General features: G+C 45.8%; 1 protein-coding gene and 3 long non-coding RNA genes across 8 annotated transcripts in view; 2 read left to right on the top strand and 2 right to left on the bottom strand.

The window, feature by feature from the left end:
* LOC309630504 overlaps window positions 1-649 on the bottom strand; it is a 46,966-nt gene extending 46,317 nt beyond the window's left edge. The window contains exon 1 of one of the 2 annotated variants that reach the window (XR_014245711.1): window positions 252-649. This is a non-coding gene — a long non-coding RNA (uncharacterized lncRNA). Of the gene's footprint in view, window positions 1-23; window positions 110-251 lie in introns of those variants that run through there. The other variant, XR_014245712.1, reaches the window with a different exon arrangement.
* Window positions 1-2,501, top strand: LOC309630505. The gene is made up of 2 exons (XR_014245719.1): window positions 1-116; window positions 658-2,501. It is a non-coding gene; the product is annotated as an uncharacterized lncRNA (long non-coding RNA).
* A 1,084-nt stretch (window positions 2,502-3,585) lies between these two features.
* Window positions 3,586-6,059, bottom strand: LOC309630503. Its single transcript, XR_014245710.1, has 3 exons — window positions 5,920-6,059; window positions 4,374-4,524; window positions 3,586-4,269 (listed from the first exon to the last, which is right to left on the bottom strand). It is a non-coding gene; the product is annotated as an uncharacterized lncRNA (long non-coding RNA).
* The window catches only part of ZEB2 (zinc finger E-box binding homeobox 2), a 127,381-nt gene continuing 112,439 nt past the window's right edge, over window positions 4,409-19,350 (top strand). For 2 of the 4 annotated variants that reach the window (XM_082395804.1, XM_082395808.1), the window contains exons 1-2: window positions 4,409-4,544; window positions 7,132-7,273. In XM_082395804.1, coding sequence (XP_082251930.1) covers window positions 7,201-7,273 — 73 coding nt within the window. In that variant the 5' untranslated portion in view covers window positions 4,409-4,544; window positions 7,132-7,200. Of the gene's footprint in view, window positions 4,545-6,070; window positions 6,202-7,131; window positions 7,274-19,350 lie in introns of those variants that run through there. The other 2 variants (XM_082395805.1, XM_082395806.1) reach the window with 2 other exon arrangements.

The raw sequence follows: 19,350 nt of genomic DNA on the forward strand, positions 1-19,350 counted from the left end.
TGGTAATCAGCCCCCAGCATCACCTCGCGGCCGCGGCCGCTCCCGCTCCGTGCGCAGCTCGCGGACCCCGGGGACCGGAAACAAGGCGGCGGGCGGGGAGCCGGCGAGCGAGCCAGGTCAGCTGACCCGGCCGCGGGGCGGGGGTCGCGGGGTTCCCGGGCGGGTATAGGTCTGGGGGAGGGGGGGGTGGGCGGGGGCCGAACCCCTCCCCCCCACAACGTGTTCCTCCGCCTGTGCTGCGGGGGCCTTACCCTGAGATCAAATGAAGGGACCGAAGCTGGGGGCGTGGGGGACAGAGCGCGCCGAGAACTGGGGGCGACAAGCAGACCTGTTTTGCATCAATAAATTAAGACGCTCATTTGAGTCCTGAAGTTTGCTGGTTCCTGTCAGTGGAGACGTTGCCAAAAAGCACTGAAGCCGAGATTCAGCCTTAACTTCAAAAAATAAAATAAAAATAAAATAAAATGAACTCTCAGCTGGCTGCCCTGCTGGGGCCAGGTGACGTGCGAGATTCCACAGCCCGCGGGCCTCGCAGCAGGGATATTAGAGACGGTCTGAGATTCTCTGGTCCTGTTTTGATTTTGTTTGAAAGGGCTTCTCAGAGAGATGCTCCTGATTTTTTTTTTTTTTTTAATAGACTTTCCCCTCCTATCCTAGGCTCAACTCCGAATGGATTGGATTGCGAGTTTGCACGTGAGAAAACCGTTTGGCTTGACTTGGACCCCTGCCGCCCCCCACCCCGTCCACACCCCCACCCCAGTGCAGGGGTCCCCCTTATCACCCTTTGCTTGCAACTCTAGAAGAAGTTTCCCACCTTCTGTGTAACAACACAGGGTCGAAATAATTCCTCTAGATGAAAGATCAATTCCGTTTCAAAAAGAGAATAGGTTCCTTTTTTTTATTTTCTCCACATGGTACAGAATAAACAGAATTTGCTTTAAAAAAAAAAATTAGCTGTGGCCAAATTCGAATTCCTTCTACAGGCTGTGTGTTCAGGGCAGAAACATTGTATCTCTTCTGGCATCTGGGCCAGCAAGCGGAGCTGGGGGCAGGGGAGAAAGGGGGAGCGGCTGTGAAAGTTAAGGAAATTGACAGACTGAGAGGTGAATGGGGGGACAGGCACCAGGTCCTGGCTGGAGGGAACTGGAAAACAAAAGTGCATCTTCATACGCTGCCTGGGTGGAGGGAATACTGAGGGAGGCAGTTTGTTTTACTCAAAGAAACCCTAAAGAATTATTTTTCTCCCTTCAATGTCGATTGCAATATTATTTCACATTTGCATGTATCTGTTGTTTTAATCCCCTTGGTCTGCGCTAATCTCGAAGTGGATTACTAATGGGGAAGAAAGACCGGGAAGGAGCGATTCATTTGCAAGGACTTGCTTTGCTGTGTGAGGAGCCGAAAGCTAGCAGCTCCTAGTCCTCTCTCGACTTTTCCCTGCGTCCTGCGCTCCTGCATCCCGCTGATCCCACGATCCCCATTGTCCCCGACCTGGCCTTCGGACTAAGAGAGTGTTCGGTACAAATTTATATTCCGGCTTCCTCCGATCCCACCGCCTCTGCTTTGGTGTGAACTCTCTCGGTCAAATGGGGAGGGGAGTGCCAGGGGCGTGCCAGGCAGGGGCGGAGGGCAACGCACCGGCGCGCTCACCCCTCGCGGGGACGCTTCGCGTGCCACCCTCCAAATATCCACCTTGATGGAAACCTGGAAGATTGCTTTTTACCCCAATTCAAATACTTGCACGTCGGCACTCCCAGTGCTAAGTGTTGAGGCTGTCTCCTGACACTTGAACAATTACTGAGCCCAGAGTAATCAGATGATTAGGTGTTTTTCATGGAAATACTTGTCTTTTTTTTTTTTTTTAAGTCAGATCCTAAGTAACCAGACATTAATATACATAATAAAGAGAAGTGATTTGTCAGCCGTTTGATTGGATCCTTTGACCTGAGGTTTTGCCAGTGAGTGTGTGTCTGGACTGTAAGCTCCAGTGGTTACCTGGGGTCCTGAGGTGGGGTCTTGCCTGGAATTACTCCATGCAAGGGACACTTTTGTCCTGGAAATGGGAGAGGAAACGCTGAAAAGCAAACTTCTAGAGAAACCTGGACTCGATTTTTTTTAAATAAAAAAGTGGGGAAAAGTGGGAAGAGAAAAAAAAAAGGATATTAATAATAGAAATGAATCTCAGAGAAGGAACTTGATAAGTCATATATTTATAGAGATAGAAATATTAAAGCAATGTAAAGCATAAAACTGAGAATGTGCCTGACCCATGGTGGAAATCTTTAATTTTCTTTTTTTATTATTAAATTTTAGACTGATGGTCTTGAATGCTCCTCTATAGGTAATTTATCTGAATGGGGTGGGGGAGAAGATTCTCACTGTAATAAATACTTAAGGTAGGAAAGAGGTGAGTCTGTACCAAGAGTGAAAATTTACTTCCTTGCATCCTAAAGGAAGAATTGGTTGTGGGCATGCTGGGTGGCTACTGCTCCCCCCCCCCCTCCAATAAACATACAAAACACAAAGCCGTGCACCTCTGGGAGTGTGGATGTGGTAACCCATGGGTGGCTTTTCCCTCCTTTGAGTGCAATTGCCAATGACTCTTGCATTCAAAGTCTTGCTTTAGGCACACATTCAAAGCACAGTTCAAAGCAGTTTATCTTCATATAAGTAAAAGTCTAGTGTTGGATCAGGGTTTTATTTGTTTCAGATTTCATCAGACTGAAAACAGGGGGCTGTAACATATTAACAATATTAAAGCAGAAAAAAATGGCATGAGGCTGTTCTTTAGTCCTCTTGACACCTCCACCTTTACCTTTGCAAGGAAGCCCAAAGGCTGTGGGACTGAAAGTTTATTTGTGCTCTGAGGTTCTCAAGTACTTTCACTCTTAAAGAAAAAAAAGAAGAAGAAGAAGAAGAAAAAGCCTCACAGTTCTCTAAGAAATTGAGCCTGAACCATTGGAGGCTAAGGGATTTCTTCCTTTTCCGATAAATGCCTGTGCTCAGCATCCTCAAATTTGGCTGTCTTTATTTACTTCTATATTAGTTCCAATTATGTGCAGTGTAAACCAGCTTTTTGATTAACAAAACAGCAGAGCATTGGTTAAGAACACTTAAACTTCAAAAAAAATTCCCCTGGGAAGTGGGCTCTGAATTGGTTAATAATGTGCAGTACTTGCTAAATTGCTGACTTCCAGATGTGGAAAATATCTTTCTTGTTTAGGACCTATGTAACCTGATTGGATTACGACAGAAGCGTCACGTTGGAAGCTTTTGAGTGATTATTTAATTAACCATACAGTAGAAAGCTGTATTCTCCAGGAAATCCCTTCCATATTTACATAACCAATCCCTTCAGAGCAAAGGTGGAGTCTTTTCTTTTTAATTTTACTTTAATTGCAATATCAAAAAATATATACTCCAAAACTTAGACCCCATGCCGTTTAATATGGTGATCTTCCTTCGCTGCTAAGTTCCTCTATGGCCTTTCTCCTTTTCCTCCTGCCTCCCTACACCCACTCCCTCACTTTGTAGTGAGGTCTCCGTGAGATGTGGAGAGATTCAGAGATCGGTCAACTCAGCAACTCAGCGCTCTATGTTAATTTACTTAGAGACCCTTTTTAAAAATGCCAAACCACTTTTTAGTATTGGGATCCAATCCAGAAATTCATCACACACACACACCGCAACACACACGCCCTAAAATGCAGTTCACATGCAGCATTTTTTTTTTTTTCTGGCTCTGGCATCTTAAAAGAAAAAAAAAAATTAAGAGAAAGGGCAAAAAATTTAGTTCCAGAAGCCGTGCTGAGAAATCCACACAATTTAATGTGCATCTCAAATCTGGTCATTAGAGACATCTGTATAAGAAGAGGCGATCTGGATTGAGGAACCGGGATCTTTCCCTTTAACTTTCGCCCCGTAGAGTTCTCCAGTTCTGTGAATGGTGTGCACCGTTTTCCTCCCTGTACTCTGTAGGATTTAGTGATGAGGATAATGATGCCAAAGGCTTGACGGGGGGGGGGGGGGGGGGCGTGGAGAAGGGAGGGAGGGAGGGAGGCGAGAGGGAGGGAGAGAGGAAGGGAGGGAGGTGGAATTTCATTTCTTCCACTAAAGCGTTTGCGGAGACTTCAAGGTATAATCTATCCCAGATCCTTTCCCAGAGAGAAACTTGGCGATCACGTTTTCACATGATGCTCACGCTCAGGGCGCTTCAATTATCCCTCCCCACAAAGATAGGTGGCGCGTGTTTCAGGGTCTCTCTCTCTCCTACAGAAAAGAAAAAGAAAAAAATGTCATTAGAAGAGGCGTAACACGTCAGTCCGTCCCCAGGTTTGTGTTTCCTGGAGTGGCCGAAAGAGATCAGTTCTAACCTGCTCCGCAGGAATAACGGTCCTGCCTCCCGACACTCTTGGCGAGGTTTTGTACAGTTTGCTCCGGGAGCTGTTTCTTCGCTTCCACCTTTTTCTCCCCCACACTTCGCGGCTTCTTCATGCTTTTTCTTCTCACCATTTCTGGCCAAAACTACAAACAAGACTTCGCAGGTAGGTTTTTTTTTTCCCCCTTTTCTCTCTTTTTATTCCTTTTCGGCATGGTCATCCCCCACCCTCCTTTTACGATTTTCTCCTTTTAAGTGGGGATGTGAGTCTGAAGTGAGGAGGAGTGTCTGTGGGTAGGAATTTCAGGTGGGTTTAGCTCCTTTATGGCAAGCTTTTCCCAAGAGTGACTTCTTCGATTTCTCTTGCACTCCCTCTCTCTCTCTCCTTCCTTTTCTCTTTTTTCCTCCCCCAAATAATTTGCCCTGTACCTGCCCATTCAGGTAACCAAAGGTGCCTTTTACTACCCAGCCTGGGAAAAGTTTTATTGAGAACTATGTGGTTGGAATAAAAACTCTTCAAGGGGAGAGATTCTGCTCTATTTTCACGTCTAATTCCAATTCATTGTATTCAGCAATTAGAACTTGGCAAATACCTGTTAATAATTACAAAACTTGATGGATACAAACCTACCAAATTCGGGAGCAAGTCTTTCTCTTAGATATGGCAGTCCAACCTTTCCCACTGAAGAAGGCTGTTTTCTAAGTAGAAAGTTGCCTGTTTTTGTCTGCTTAGCGAGTTTCATTTCTTTATTTCATTCTTTGTGTGTGTATGTATGTGAAGTAACACCTCACTTCTGTGATGATAAATAAAGAAGTGAAAGTCCTCATGGAACTTGAGTCGTTTACCAAAGTGGGGAGGGGGGGAGTCACTACAGCTGGGAAGAAAACTGCCGTCCGGATATTAGGGTTGTAAATGAAGGATAACTTTTGAAATTGTATTTCAAATGGCAAAGTATTAATGATATAGACATGGATTTCACAGGAGACACAGACACACGAAAATATCCCATTCCACACTTTGGCACTGAAAAGTCGAGAAAGAGAGCAGGAGTTCCCAGGAGCAGTGGTGAGCCCCGCTAACATGAATGTGTTTATCTCCCACCTTCTTATATATTTTACATGCTCCCCCTATAATGATGAAGGCAAGATTACTAACTCCAGAGTTAGAAATAACAGGCAAAGCTAAAGTTTACAGCACAAATGCCCTGTCTGTCCCTCACACACACAAATGCTCATAAAACTAGCAGCTTACTTTATTAAACATGTATTTATATGCAATCGTGTGTCTCAGCATGAATACAGACAGGCCAGCTGCTTCCTCCCAGACACTTGTGTGACCACTGCTTTATTTCAGGATTTTCCCCAACAATTTCAAATCCATAGGAGAGCCAAGAAATAACAAAATGTGTCAAACTTAAATTAAAAGTCTCCCACTATGCCTAGGTTAAATTCAAGGTGCTTTCTAAATCATCCACTTCCCCTTCTCTCTGCCGCCCCCCAGCCCCACCCCTCTCAGCAAATGTGTGGAAACTGATACTCACTTTCCAGGTTTTCCGCCAAGCTTCTAGCACAGGAGACAATAGGTGCGGGGCGTGGGGACTGAGTGTGTTCGGCAGAGAAAGGGTTAATGGCCCTTGTGTTACAGTTTGCATCTGTTACATCTTTTATAGCCCCCTGTTTAAACTAATCCTCGAGGCACAGCATCTTCCCAACCTCCACCGAGTTGCAGGATTCTCCTCCTCTCTTGCCTGCCTCCGAGGTTCCCCTTCTCCAAGTTTTGACAGTTTCAGCTGAAAAAATGCAGCGCCTCTCTCGATTTTTAGGTACAAAAGTTTCGAAGCCAGAAAAGGATACGATCATTTAGTCGAGCTTAAAAGTATTGCCGTATAGCGATTGGACTTTCTCTTTCCTTTCTTGAGGGGAGAAAACAATTTTCTCCTGGAACTCTTTAAGGGAACTAGGGCGGGGGAGCATGGGTGTGAGTGAGGTGGGGGGAAATAAGTAAATATTGTCAAAGCGGCGAAGGTGGCGGCGGCGGCGGCGGCGGCGGCGGTGGGGGGTGCTGGGGGGAGGGACAGTGTCCGAAGAGGCTTATAATTATATTTCTTATTGCGGCGTGAAACGGGAAATCCTAATTTGGGGGCGGGGGTGTGAGGGGGAGGAAGAGACAGTGCCTCGATCAACTCCGACTGGGGAGGGGAGGGGACGCGGGGCGAGTGGGCTTCCTATAATTACTATTATCAATTTGACCGAGTGTGCTTCATCCGGGAGTTGTTTCGCGTTGTTTGTTTGTTTGTTTGTTTGCTTCCTCGGGGGAATGGGGAGGGGGGGGTGAGTGGGGGGGGGGAGACAAGATGAGAGCTACAGAGAGCCTCGCCTCACCCCAAGTTCCCGAGCCGGGCTGAGGACTTTTCGGAGGAAAAGGTCCGCCTAGCCCTGAGCCAAGCAGCCTTACTGTACCGCCGTGTGCATTCCCTCATACGGTCAGGAGTTATGACTCATTCTGAAGATGTAATTCTTGTCTCTCTGATCCCCTCGCGGGTGCAACACACCAAACAGTAACAAACACAAAGCGCCTCGGGGCCAAGGCTGGGGGTGGGAGGCGGGGAGGGGGGCCGCCGGAGTTTCGCTTTGGCGTTGGGGGGGCCGCGGATGGGTGCTCGCCGGGGCCCTGGCCCGGCTCCCCTGGGCGGCCCGCGCGCGTCTCAATGGGCGCGGGCGATGCCCACATTGTCGCTGTGTTTGGTTGCTAGATCGAGCCTGCGTGCTGCCGAAGCAGGGCGCCGAGTCCATGCGAACTGCCATCTGATCCGCTCTTATCAATGAAGCAGCCGATCATGGCGGATGGCCCCCGGTGCAAGAGGCGCAAACAAGCCAATCCCAGGAGGAAAAACGGTAAGAAGCGGCCCGAACCAAACTTTTCTGGGCCGCTCCGCGGCTCCAGACCTGGGGAGAAGGAGGGGGAAAGGGAAAAGCAACCGTGGCGGCGGCGGCGGCGGGCGCCCAGGGCTCGCGGGCGAGCCTCTCTCCGCGGCCGGCGCCGGAGCCCGGCGCGCGCGGCGACTGGACGGGGGGCGGGGGGGGGGGGAGTTGGGGAAGTGCCGGGCAAAGTGAGCGTCGGGCGCCGGGGGGCTGCGAGCGCTGGGGTCCGGCCGGGGCCCAGCGCCCCCACCCTCGCCGCCCTCTGCGCCCCCGCCCGCCCTCCCTCCGCCTCCGCCTCCAGCTCCACCAGCGCCCGGCCCGCCGGCTCTCCGGCCGGGCTGCGTGAGCGTCCGGCGAGGGCAGGGCGGGGGCCCGGGCGACGGGTCGCGCGGGATCCCCGGGGCGGGGGCGGGGCGGGGGTGGCAGAGGGACTGCGAGAGCGGGAGAGGGGCCCCGGGGCTGTGCCTCCGGCAAGGCTTAAACTTTCTATGCCGGAGTCGCCCGGCCGCCTCTCAGTACGCCAAGTAACGGTCCGCGGGCAGCGGGGCCCGGCCGGGCGCGCCGGGACCCCGGGGTGGGAGGGACTCGGCCGGTCCCGCGCGGGGTCCGGCGAGGTCCACGCGGGCTCAGGGGCGGGTGGTTCCTCTCCAGCGGGCGCTGGCCCCGCGCCGGGGGCTGGCGGAGTCGCAGAGCGCAGGGAGACTTTTCTGGGCAGTTTCGACATGGTCAGGAGTCCGTTATCCAGGCTGAGTCAAGAAGGAGGAAGGAGGTGCGGGTGCGAGGGGGACACGCAGAGCAGAGATGGGAGATCAAAGGCGTGACAGCTTAGTAGGTCCACCTTAGAAAGAGTCAGAGAAAGAACAGAGTGAGAGAGGGAGACAGAGAGAGAGAGAGAGAGAGACCCCCTAGGTATTACCCCCAAACAAAATCGTGGGAATAAAAGAGAAAAGTGATTGGCAAGAGCGCAGAAGGCGCCTGGGGGAGGGGAGAGAGCTGGGGACCGGAGAGGGTGCCGGGGATAGCTGACGGAGGATACTGAGTTTAAAAAAAAAAAAAAAAAAACCAACCCCCCAAAACAAACAAGAGAACTAGCGCCAGCTCAGACTGGGAAAGGAAACTTCTCACTCCCCTCGCTCTCAGCCCGATCACCCGGCGCGGGGCCGCGTTGACGCTCCCGAACTGGACGCGGGGACGCGGCGCCGGCCCGGCCTCCGGCCTCCCGCAAGCCCAGCCCGCGCCTCGCGGGGACCACCGGGGTCCCCTTGGAGCAACTTTCCTCTAGGGAAGACAATTGTGTGCGCCCCCGGCCTGCCCCTGAGCTGCGCGGCGCGGTAGGGGGCTGCTGGGGGCGCAGTGAGGGGCGCTGGAAGGAGAAAACACAAAGACGAGGGAATTTTGATTAGAGACAAATGATGCTTCTCTCTGTCTCTGTCTCTCTGTCTCTCTCTAGGTTTCGTGTGTGTGTGTGTGTGTGCGCGCGTGTACGTGTGCGCGTGTGTGTGTCTTTTGCTTGTTGTGGTAGAGGTGTCGAGCCATATGGGGGAGTGATAGAGGAATTTTAGTCAGAAACTGTTCGTTATGTTATCCTGCCTTTTCCCTTTGTGCTGCCTTTGATCTATTTGCTTGGCTTAGTATTACAAAAAAACAAGTACAATAATATATTCCGAGCTGCTTCCCCAAGATCCAGTTCAGGCTGCCTCTTTTTAAGTCTCTTTCTCCCTCTCTCTCTCTTTCTCTCTCTCCCTCTCTCTCTTAATTTAATTTTTTCTTCACTCTAGTGTCTGGCATTATTTAAGGTGGTCCTTACACTGGAGACCTTCCCTTCCCCATCTCTGGGTAATTTAGTAGACACTAAAATTACACCTAGTGCCCCCCTCTCCTCTCTTGTGTTTCCTCTGTTCCTTTTATTAAATGTTGGTTATTGATTTTCTAAAATCAATGTCTATTGTGGGGCTTTTTTTCCCCCCTTACAAGTATCTAAAGCACATTGCTGATCAACTGGATAACAAAAGCTTCGTGTCAAGGAGGCTTTTTTCTTTTTCTTATGTTAAACAGTCATTTTTTGAGAGAAAGGAAAATAAGATTTAAAGCAAGGTTCCCAGAAGTGTTCTTTTGCAGGAGAGACTATTTAGAATATTTGTTTCTTCTTGTCTGCCTCCTCCAACCCCCTTCGGGATTTTGCCACTGTTGACCAGCCTGGCCTCGGCAGTGAAGTCGGGCCAGAGCCCAGGTCTGGAAAAACAGAATGCTCCAGCCTTCCTGGGAGCCCTGGGGCGGGGGCTGGCAGAGGGGGAGGCCTACTGGGGGCTTCGCAGGTGGAACAGAGTGCCAGGGAGGTGCTCAGCCGTGGACACTGCTTGGTGCTCAGAAATGGACACCATTTCCCCTCCGCCCAGCCACTAACTTGGGAGAAGCCTCAACACTCCGAAGTGGAAAGTTGAATTGCACATTTTAAAGGCATTTAGCCCAGACCCTGCACATTTAACAGCAATAATTATTTCCCAATAGTCTGTGGGAAAACATGCTGTGTATTGGTTACTTGTCAGTATTTTGCTTTGGGTTTAATCTGACTGAGCAATGTCCTGGTTTTGAGAAGCAGGTAGAAGAGTTTTTTCCCCTCTTTTTTCATTTTCTTTCTCATCAAGCACATATCCAATGCCTTTCCCTTTGGGAATTGCTAGGATTTATCTGAACTGAGTGGATTTTTCTTCTTTCCTGGATTCATGGAAAAGATGTCACTTTTGAGCTTGTGTCTTTGCTGATAACACTAAATATGATGATGCTTATCAAAATCATATAGAAATTCCTGGAAAGGAATAATGGTACTACTAATCATAGAAGTAGAAGCTGCGTGGGGAAAAAAGAGAGAGAGAGAGATGGTCATCCAGGAAACTAGAATGGCACTTTATATAATTTTAATGAAGTCAACAGTGTATATATAGACTAAGGCGACAAGGAGATAAAACGTGTAAAGCAGTATGTGTGTGTTTGAAAGGCTGGTCAAGAACGTGGGTTAGAAGACGATGCTGTATGCGATTATTAAAAAGCAAAGGAGAAGGAAGCAGTTCAAGGAAAACAAATATACAAAGAGAGAAACAAGAATCTAAAATCCAGCCTTCAAGATTCTCAGGCTAGCAAGATGCCTGGCAAAGACAGTGCCAGCGCCAAGTTAATCCATAGCGGACAGTCTCCTTTCCCCCACATGGAAAGGATGAAATCTCTTCCCAGAAAATAAGATGTGCAGGAGGGAAGGGGGAGAGGGGTGAGGGGGAAGGAGGCAAAAAGCAAGTTGCCCGAAGACAAGAATGTGTGTCGGTTTCAAGAAAGTTCAGTCAGATGATCTTCGGTCGCCTGACTCACTTTGTAATACTTTCACTGAAGCTGGAGAGGAGGGGGAAAACCCAGCCCCCCTTTTCATTCCCCTGATTATACCCCACTATCTCCACACAGCCTTCGAGGCAGAAATGAGCACTTAGGAGCGGGAGAAGCCCGGCGGCTGCCTGCCACTGGGGCGGCCCGGTTGTAACTTGCAAAGTTTGTTGCTTTAGCCCCTGATTCGGGCTTGGGCTCCTGGGGATGCTCCGGCTACCCTCCTGCCTCCTGTGGAGCCTGGGAAGATGGGCCTTCCTCCCCAGCCCATCACCTCCCAGCATCAGCCTCTGAAAAAAAATCACACAGACACATTGCACGTTTTCACAGAAATCAAACCCGGAAACTGCTTGTTTCAGAAAAGGGAATGAAGTTGTCTTTTAAATGAACACTGAATTAGGAAGAGGAAATGGCAGAAAGAAAGAAAAGTTAAATTTGATTTTTCTTCAAAGTTTCAGCTAAAGGGTTAGGCATTGTATGGTAGAGTGGGGGAGGTTTTTAACCAATGCCTTTGGTCTCTGATTTTCAGTGGGAAAGAAAAGGGATAAAGTTGGATGTTTTCAGGGCTTTAGATCCTAGAGGAGAAACAATCAGATGAGCAGAAATGATTATCCCTGTTTAAGATAAGCCCTCACTCCCTTAACCACTTCCTGAAAGGGAGTGGAAGCGCTGGTGGTGGTGCTTAGAGGCGGTGGAGGACCGAAAAGTTGTTCCCTTTTCAGAGATGCTTAAAGGAAAAGGAAAAGAAATGCAAGCAGCCCCTTCTTCAGGATGTGGCTCCTGTCTCTCCTTTCTGAGAGGTGAAGTTGGCATGGGGCGGCCGTGAGTCAGAGCCCCTCAGTACACTCTGAGGCAGGGAAGTTTCCTTCGGATTGCAGTCGGTTCAGACTTGGTGATCCTTGCAAGTGTGGAAATCTTTTGCAAGTAGCTTTCTTATAAAGTTGATGAGGTTATAAGGAGGCTGTTTTGCTGACTCTCAAAGCACTCAGAGGCAGTTTATGTGGCAGGTACCAGCTCTGAGGGCGCTCCAAAGATATCGGTCTCCATCCTTTTCTCTCTGTGAAGAGCTTCTGCAAGTTTTGTCATGCTGCACACACACTAGGCTGGGGGCTATGTATCTAGACTGATCTATTTGTTTTATTTTGGTTTGTAAAAATTCAGGCAATTGGGGTAGAAACATGCCTTCCTTCGTAACAGAGCCAGCAGCCTGCTGGCATCCAAAGCGTGATTCTCCACCCGGGGTAAGGGTGGGCTAAGGATTTTAAACTTTACATTATTTCTCTGTTGCCACATAAAGATAAATTCACGTCTTCAAGCATTTATTTCCAAATACGAATAAAGCCAAGATGAACGTTCCCCAGTAAACTGCCATGTCATATGTTTCAGGTGCTTCCTCTCTTGCTTGCTTAATTTACTCAAAGTAAAGAAAATTCCAAGAGGTTATCAAAGACCCTAATGCCGTATTAAGAATCTTTCCTGGGAAAAATGTGTGTCTACCCTGAAGGTAGGAAAGGAGGGTGTTGCTAGCTCTCTAAGCAGTGCCGCGTTTATTCCAAGATGTGGGAGATTCTCTTCCTTACAGCAGTTTTTGTCATCTGCATTCTTCCAAGGCTTTTAAAGGTGCATTTTCTTCCGTGTGAAAGAGAACTCTTTGTCCTTTTCCTCTCCAGCACCGTGGCTTCCCAAGGTAGACACACTATTTTGTGCCTGTCACAGAGAGAGGGAGTGCAGGTTTGCAATGCTCACAGACAATTGATTGTCTGCCCTAATGTGTTTCATTTACATGTTTATAACGTCAATGGTGCTGGGGTGTCCACTGTACCATTCATTCCCGCATTCCCACAAGGGGGCAATTGTCTGAATGGCCAAGTCAGACACCTTTTTGATTGCTCTTTGGTTGTCTTTTTAGAGCAAAGAGATAAAGGGGGAAAATCTGTGATGCAGAAACACTAGTTGAAAATATACAGAATTAAATGTCACCACAAAAGCAGATGTTAACGTAAGCCCAAATATGCTTTTTAGGCAAGATGTGAAGGTTGAGAAAAATAATTCAGAGCAGAGGGAAGGATGATTTAAAACCAATAAATATAGCCCTATTCCCCCTCCCTATTTCTTTTCTTTCTTTAGCAATCAGAAGATGAAATGTGATTTTCCTTTTCACTTTTAAGCCTTGAAACATCTAGGCACCTCTTCATGACTTGTATGTTTGCTGTGATTTGTGAATGTGTATACATTTACATAGCTCTGTTTATGCCAATAGCATCAGCTTACCAGTTGGAAAAAATCTATTGAATGACTATTTGGGCTGTGGGGAGTGTAAACTTTTAAAAAGTAAGATCCAAGTATTTCTTCATCAAGCCTTTTTAAAAAGGCAAGCACTAATAATCAGCAGACTCTGTGGAAGTCTTTGCCTTAATAGCTACGTGCCGAATACTTTCATCGTGACAGTCGTGTCAGAGTGAGAGCTCTCAGGAAAAGTGTAACTCCTAGTCACAAAGTAAATAAAGAATTTCGTTTTAAGGTGTTCTGTACTGTTTTTATACTGTGTGTGTGTGTGTGTGTGTGTGTGTGTGTGTGTGTCTCATGTTTCCTCTGAGGGAGGTGAGAGGAAAAACCATCCACGCGTGTGTGTTTTGGCTTTTCTCTTCACGCAGTTCTCCCCTACATATTATGCATGTATGTAGCACACAGGAATACACCTGCTTTTAAAAAAAAAAACGATTTCACAGTTCAGATGGTGCCTGGCTGGTTCATTTAGGTAATACAGCTATTAGAAGTTGGTCTGATTTCGCGTGTGGTCCATAAGGAGAGAAAATACTAACTCTTGTGGCATCTGGTGGGAGGTAAACACGGGGTGGGGGGGCGGAGGACTTTTATAATTTTGCAGGAAATTGGGGAGGAAAACAAAATCGCCAGTCTGTGAAAAGATTTTTGCCTCTCCGGGAAGACACACACAGTAGCTGCACCGTTAGCTGAACCCCTGACACGGCGGTCTTTTGAATGCCTTAGGTATGATTTCACTTTCGCTCACATCAATGCTGACCTGAATGCCTTTCATATCTGATCCGCTGTGTCTCTCCCAGTAAACATCCCCTGAGGGGAGAACAAAGAAAGGAGCTCTTCTTCTTCTTAATCACAATTCAGCCCTTTCACCGCCGGCAGGCTCCATTTGCATTCTGCCACAGAAAGCCAAGATGAAAAGAAAGAGAGAGAGAGAGAGAGAGAGAGAGAGAGGGTAGTAGCTGAGTAAAATAAGTGAGGTGTTTGTGGCTGTTTGTTGGGCTTTCCCTAGTTACCAGCCTTATATAGTTGATGCTTAACCAGGCCCTGTCCCTCCTGACAGGCATATAGTGTTACAAGATGGCATGTCTGTACTATTCATGGCCACCCGCTCAACACTTGAGGTAAAAAGTGTCAGAGAAGGATCAGATTCTCCCCCAGAAGCCTGTTAGACTTGGGTCAGGTGTGTGGACTTCCCACTCTGGAGTGCTGCCTAGTATTTGGCTCTTATTGTTTACCTTAAGGCCAGGGAGGCGCGGGCCCTGGGGGTGGAGGGGAGCTGGGGGGCGAGCTGGAGAGCTCAGGAGGGGAGAAGGGGGAGAGTCTCCAGAGGCCCTGGTCTGCTTTCAATGATGGGTGTCTGGCCCGGAGAAAAAGGGAGAAGTTGCTTACACCCAGCCTGAACGCACTGATACATCTTCAGGAAAACTGGAAAAGACTTTCCCATTTTTCCCCCTGACTTTTTATGATAATTCATATTTTCAAATGAAAGGGGAAAAAAGCCAAGAAAGAAACTCTCAAATGAGCCAAAAAGGAAAAAAAAAAATTCTCTGAAAAGAATTTTAGGGGGAAAAGTTGGTCTATTTTAAAAAGCTTTGAGGGCTGTAAAGTGCCACGTTTTTCACACCTTCTTCATACTTTTTTTTCAGATTTTTTTAGTATGTTTAACATTTGTGAGATGACAGCCTTTTTGTATCTCAAACTGGATGCTTCAAGATTTGTAGGGAGGGGTTGGTGGTATTCACGTTCTCTTGAGAGAGAAAGTTTATGCCTAAAGGGCTCCTTCTTACTGGGAACTGTTTAAACCCTTGCAGGCGAACCTGTCAGGTTTTACTCTGTTATTTGCCTCCATTTTCAACATGCAAAAGTAACATGCAGTTAATGGTATTTGAATGAGACCACAGCAAGAGCAGAAACCTCTCGTGACAACTTTTCAGCTACATTATCTTGCTCCTAAACTGTCTTGTCTTTTTTTTTTTTTTTCCTTTCTGAAACCACTTTTAAGATACCAACAGTTTTTTCTTCAACAATTAGATTAAGCATATAATATGGGCACACACGCACACACACGCAACTTTGGATGTGCAGTCGCTTCAAACAGCAGAGTGAATAACTGGAAAGGGGGGGGCTTTTGCGATAGTCATTGTGACAGATTTCACTTATAAGAGCAAAACTAGCAGAGATATTAGAAGTTGTACACGAGCATGTGACACAGATTCCTGGTTTTTTTTTTTTCTTTTTCCCAGAAGATTTACAGAATTTACAAAAAGAGATTATCCCTACACCTTCCACCCCTCCTATCCACCCCCATGACCCAAGCAATGAAGGATTTAGGCAGATTTACTTCAGTAAACACCTTTGGACACTTGGGGGAAAAGTGGGAGTCTGTTTGCAAAAGGAGGCTTTTGTTAAGTGAGGTACCGGGATAATGCTTCACCAGGCAGCTGGGATATGAACCTACCCAGCAATGCAGGAACACTCTTTAACTCTTTGAGTGCCTGGCCCTTTGCGCTCAGCAGATAAAATCCTGGCTTTCCAAAGACACTCAGAATTCTGGCTCTAGCAGTTTGTTATTCAGACAAGTCTTGTAGACATGAAAACTGTTCAAGCTTTTAAGACAATGTGGTTTAATTAGATGAGGTGGACTTACATTGCTCATAAGCCCTCCAAATGGTGGTTTATAATTGGCAAGGGAAAAGAAAAAAAGAAAGGAATCGAGGCAACACATTAAAAATTCCAGGAAATACTTTAGAAAAGTTATTTTCATTTCCAGCTTTTAAGATATTAGACTACGGTAGCTAGAGGGAATGAAGCAGCTGGGGCCTCTCTCCTTACTATAAAAGACACCAGAAGTTTGTGATGAAGAAAGGGGTTTCAGCTGGAAAAGGTGTAGAGACCAGCTCGGACAGTGACATTATCGCAACCCTCGCATCTCTTCAAGGGGGGAGTGTTGCCTATCTTTAGGAGCTTGGGAGGTCATGTGAACCTCAAGATTCAGGGCCTCAGGGAGGCTGTTACCAACTTGAGACTTTTCAGAGCAAGCAGAGAGACATTTCCCAGAGGAAGGAGTTAATGGTTATTTTTTGCTGGGCATAAGAATAACTTTTCAGGTGTTGCATTTGGGCTTAAATAAGATTGCCTTATTTAGTTTCGAAAAAGAGTGGAGGTGTCAATGTTCGAGCAGCCACGAATGTGTGAGAAAGTAAAGGGTATGAGACATGACAGAATTAAAGGTGTTTGCTATGTTGTTACACCGTGTGTCAGGCTGCAAGCTCCCTTTGTCACAGCCTCCTGGTGATTTGACAGCGCAGATCTACTTCCCTTCTAGGTGAGACAGCATTTTTCAACTGGAGTTATAAATATGGTACCCCCTTCGCTTTGCACCCAGTCTCCCAGATCCGTGAATCCTATTGGAAAGCATCTTGCCCTGAGACACAATGAACAAGTGCTGTATACAGGGGGCTGTGCGCTCGGGGGCCGGGCATCGCCAGCATCACAGTAGCTGGCATTGACTGTTGTTTGGCAGGAAGGTCTTTTGCCAAATCATTCAATAATTAAGTTTTATGTTTTTTGTATGAATGACCAAGCATGCAGTATTCCTTTTCAAATCAAAGGGAGGCTTAAAATTACTTTCTGAACACTTTCAGACCATGGTCAGGTCACAGTTTGGGGGCTGAATTAAAATGATCTCATTCATGATCTAATTGAGGTTGGCAAAACCTTAGCAGTAGCAGGAGTACATAAATATAAATCAAAGACCAAAATTTAGCAAATCATATCATTTGCTAGAAATCTGCTCATGAATTATTCTCCGATTGCCAACCCAGAAGTTAAACTTTGTCTCCCCTCCACAATGGTAACTGCGCATATATTTTCAGGCTCCTGACAGGAAAGTTAGAGAGGCTGAAAAGAGAAATGAGAAGGAAGATGATCAACGTCTCATCAGATATTGTGTGTTTGTGACCCAAGAAAGTATGAGAGCTAATAAAGCCATGTACATTACCGTGGAGGCTGCAGTCTGGGTTAGAAGTTATTTGGGGCTTCTGAAAACCAGACTTTGGAAGAGCAAGCAGCACATAAAGGCATGGGAGGGTAGCAAACATTTGAGAAAGATCTGATTGAACTTTGCTTTCTTTTTTCAATTGAGGAATGTAATCATCATAGTGATTCCTGATTTTTTTCAAACAAATTTAGTTCTATTACTGAGCTGAGTCGAGAGGATGAGATTTGAAGTAGTCGTTAGAATCAAAAGACAGTACACAAATGTTGGCGTACATATTTAAGGTGCTTTTCATTCTTTTTTATTTTTTTGAACATTACTATAAAATTAAAACTCCAGATAATTTTCCTTATAATCCATGGGATTAAATGCCATGTTCTATTATATGTAATCCATTTTTAGTTGTTCTTCATTTTTCTTGGTTGCCGTGTGTTATTTCAGCTTAAACCCACACACAGTCTAAACTGGAGGAGACCTAATTCTGAACTTCAGTATTTTGAAGTTAACATTTTTAAGTCCCACTTAAATGAAGATATTCTTTCAAGCAAACAGTAAACACAGAACTGGTCAGTTTAGCAAACTTTATCACAAGAGCAAATACATGAAGGTGTGTTTTTAAATCATGATGATAAAGGAGAAGCATTTTTAAATAATCTCAGATGATGGAGGTGAATAACTGCATTCTTTTGGGAACAGGTAATTGACATTAATGATTTCCTGTGACAAAAAGGCAAAACATATCCTAACATAAAAAAGTATAATGGATTCCTCCTTAACATTGCTAATATAGCAATATAGTGATTTTTGTTCTTTATATACTGTTAAGTATTTCCTTTTATAATCAACTCTGGGAAAGAAAGGTACTCCTGACAAGGTAATAGACACCCCCCTCCCCAAAATAAGTAATCAATAACAGATCGACAGATTAAGATATCATGCTATTTAAGATCTGAGATTTTTTTCGCTCTCTTAAATGAATGAGTAAGTTTAAAGGGATCTAGTGTCCAAGTGATCTACAAATGTAGTAGATAGCTTTCACTGTTTTTAATTTTAAATTGTGTTATATATCTAAGTAACTGTAATCAAGGAAACTTTGCATTTTGCCTATTCTTGGAGGTACCTAAGTTTCTATTTTAGACACAAAGCACATCAGTGGAAGTGTTTCACATCATGAGATTTCTCAGTTTTAAGAGGTGAGGTTTATATATAAAGAACTCAGTAAACCGTGTTTTCATAATAAATAAGCCCATTAAAAGGGGAGAATCTCTAAGCAAAATGGTTGTCCTCTAAAGATTTTCCATCACCTTTGCTCTGCTGATGGGAATTTGAAAACTAAGTACAGCCTATGTGCACACACACACAGATGCACCCTAGGGCCCCAACTCCAGGACTTTTTCTCTTTAACTACAATTTTATAGCTTGTGAGTGAGATACATTTAAGCAAAAATAGTAGAGGTGAAGAATTAATGCAGACTCCTGTTTAGTAGTATTTATTGTAAGAAAAGTGTTCCCTACGCCACATGACTCTTACAAAACTTACTTGCCCCTATTAATCTAAGCTTTAAGTGTATTATTTAGGATAAATTACAAGCTTTGTGCTTTTAAACTGTTTTCGTTCATTTTCCTTTAATATTATCAACCTTAACACAGATTATGCTAAATTGATGGCAAATTATTATGGCTTTTAAAACAGCATTCAGGAGTTCTGAATAAAGATGGTATTTTAAAGTAGTGTTTACAGTATTTAAAAGAAAGAAAAGAGAAGGGGATTAAACTATAGTGAACACTTAGAAACGTGTAGAGTTTTATACTTGTGCAGATAAAATGCGAGGTAGCCTTGCCCTGTGAAACCAAGACCACAAATGATATGTGTCAGTAGGTTCTTTGATAGGGCTTCTGGCCACAGTGTTTTTGTGCTGTCAAACTGCTATGTTGTACAAACACCTCCTCTGGGACAAAGTGATAAATGCAGAGACAGGCTGGCTTCAACCAGCCTCAGCGACCTCCTCCACCATGTCCCCAGCCCCTGGCCCACCTCCCATAGGCCGGCCACCCCTCCACCCTGCTTTGCCCCTTTACCTGAAATTGACATTTAGAGAGAGATGCCCAGGGCTTTTCAAGGTGTCAGTGGTGAGTAATTATTGATACTCCCCAAATCTTATGAATCAGTTCTCCGAAACTGCAGGCAAAGTCCTTTTTCTGGCAGGCTTTATCTAGTCTTTTTTTAAATGGAAATGGACTGAGCTTCTCAACTTTTGCCAACTTGAACTTTTTCCACTTTTGCTTAATCATTTGAAAACCACTTGCTTTCCTCTTGTCTTTCCCCCAGTCACCGGCGTTTTATTTTCTAATGTTCGAGCAATTATGTTGTGCAACAGAAAACAAAATTTTGCCTTAAAAA

The sequence above is a fragment of the Balaenoptera borealis genome (assembly GCF_965194805.1).
Source record: "Balaenoptera borealis genome assembly, chromosome: 6".
Lineage (NCBI taxonomy): Eukaryota > Metazoa > Chordata > Mammalia > Artiodactyla > Balaenopteridae > Balaenoptera > Balaenoptera borealis.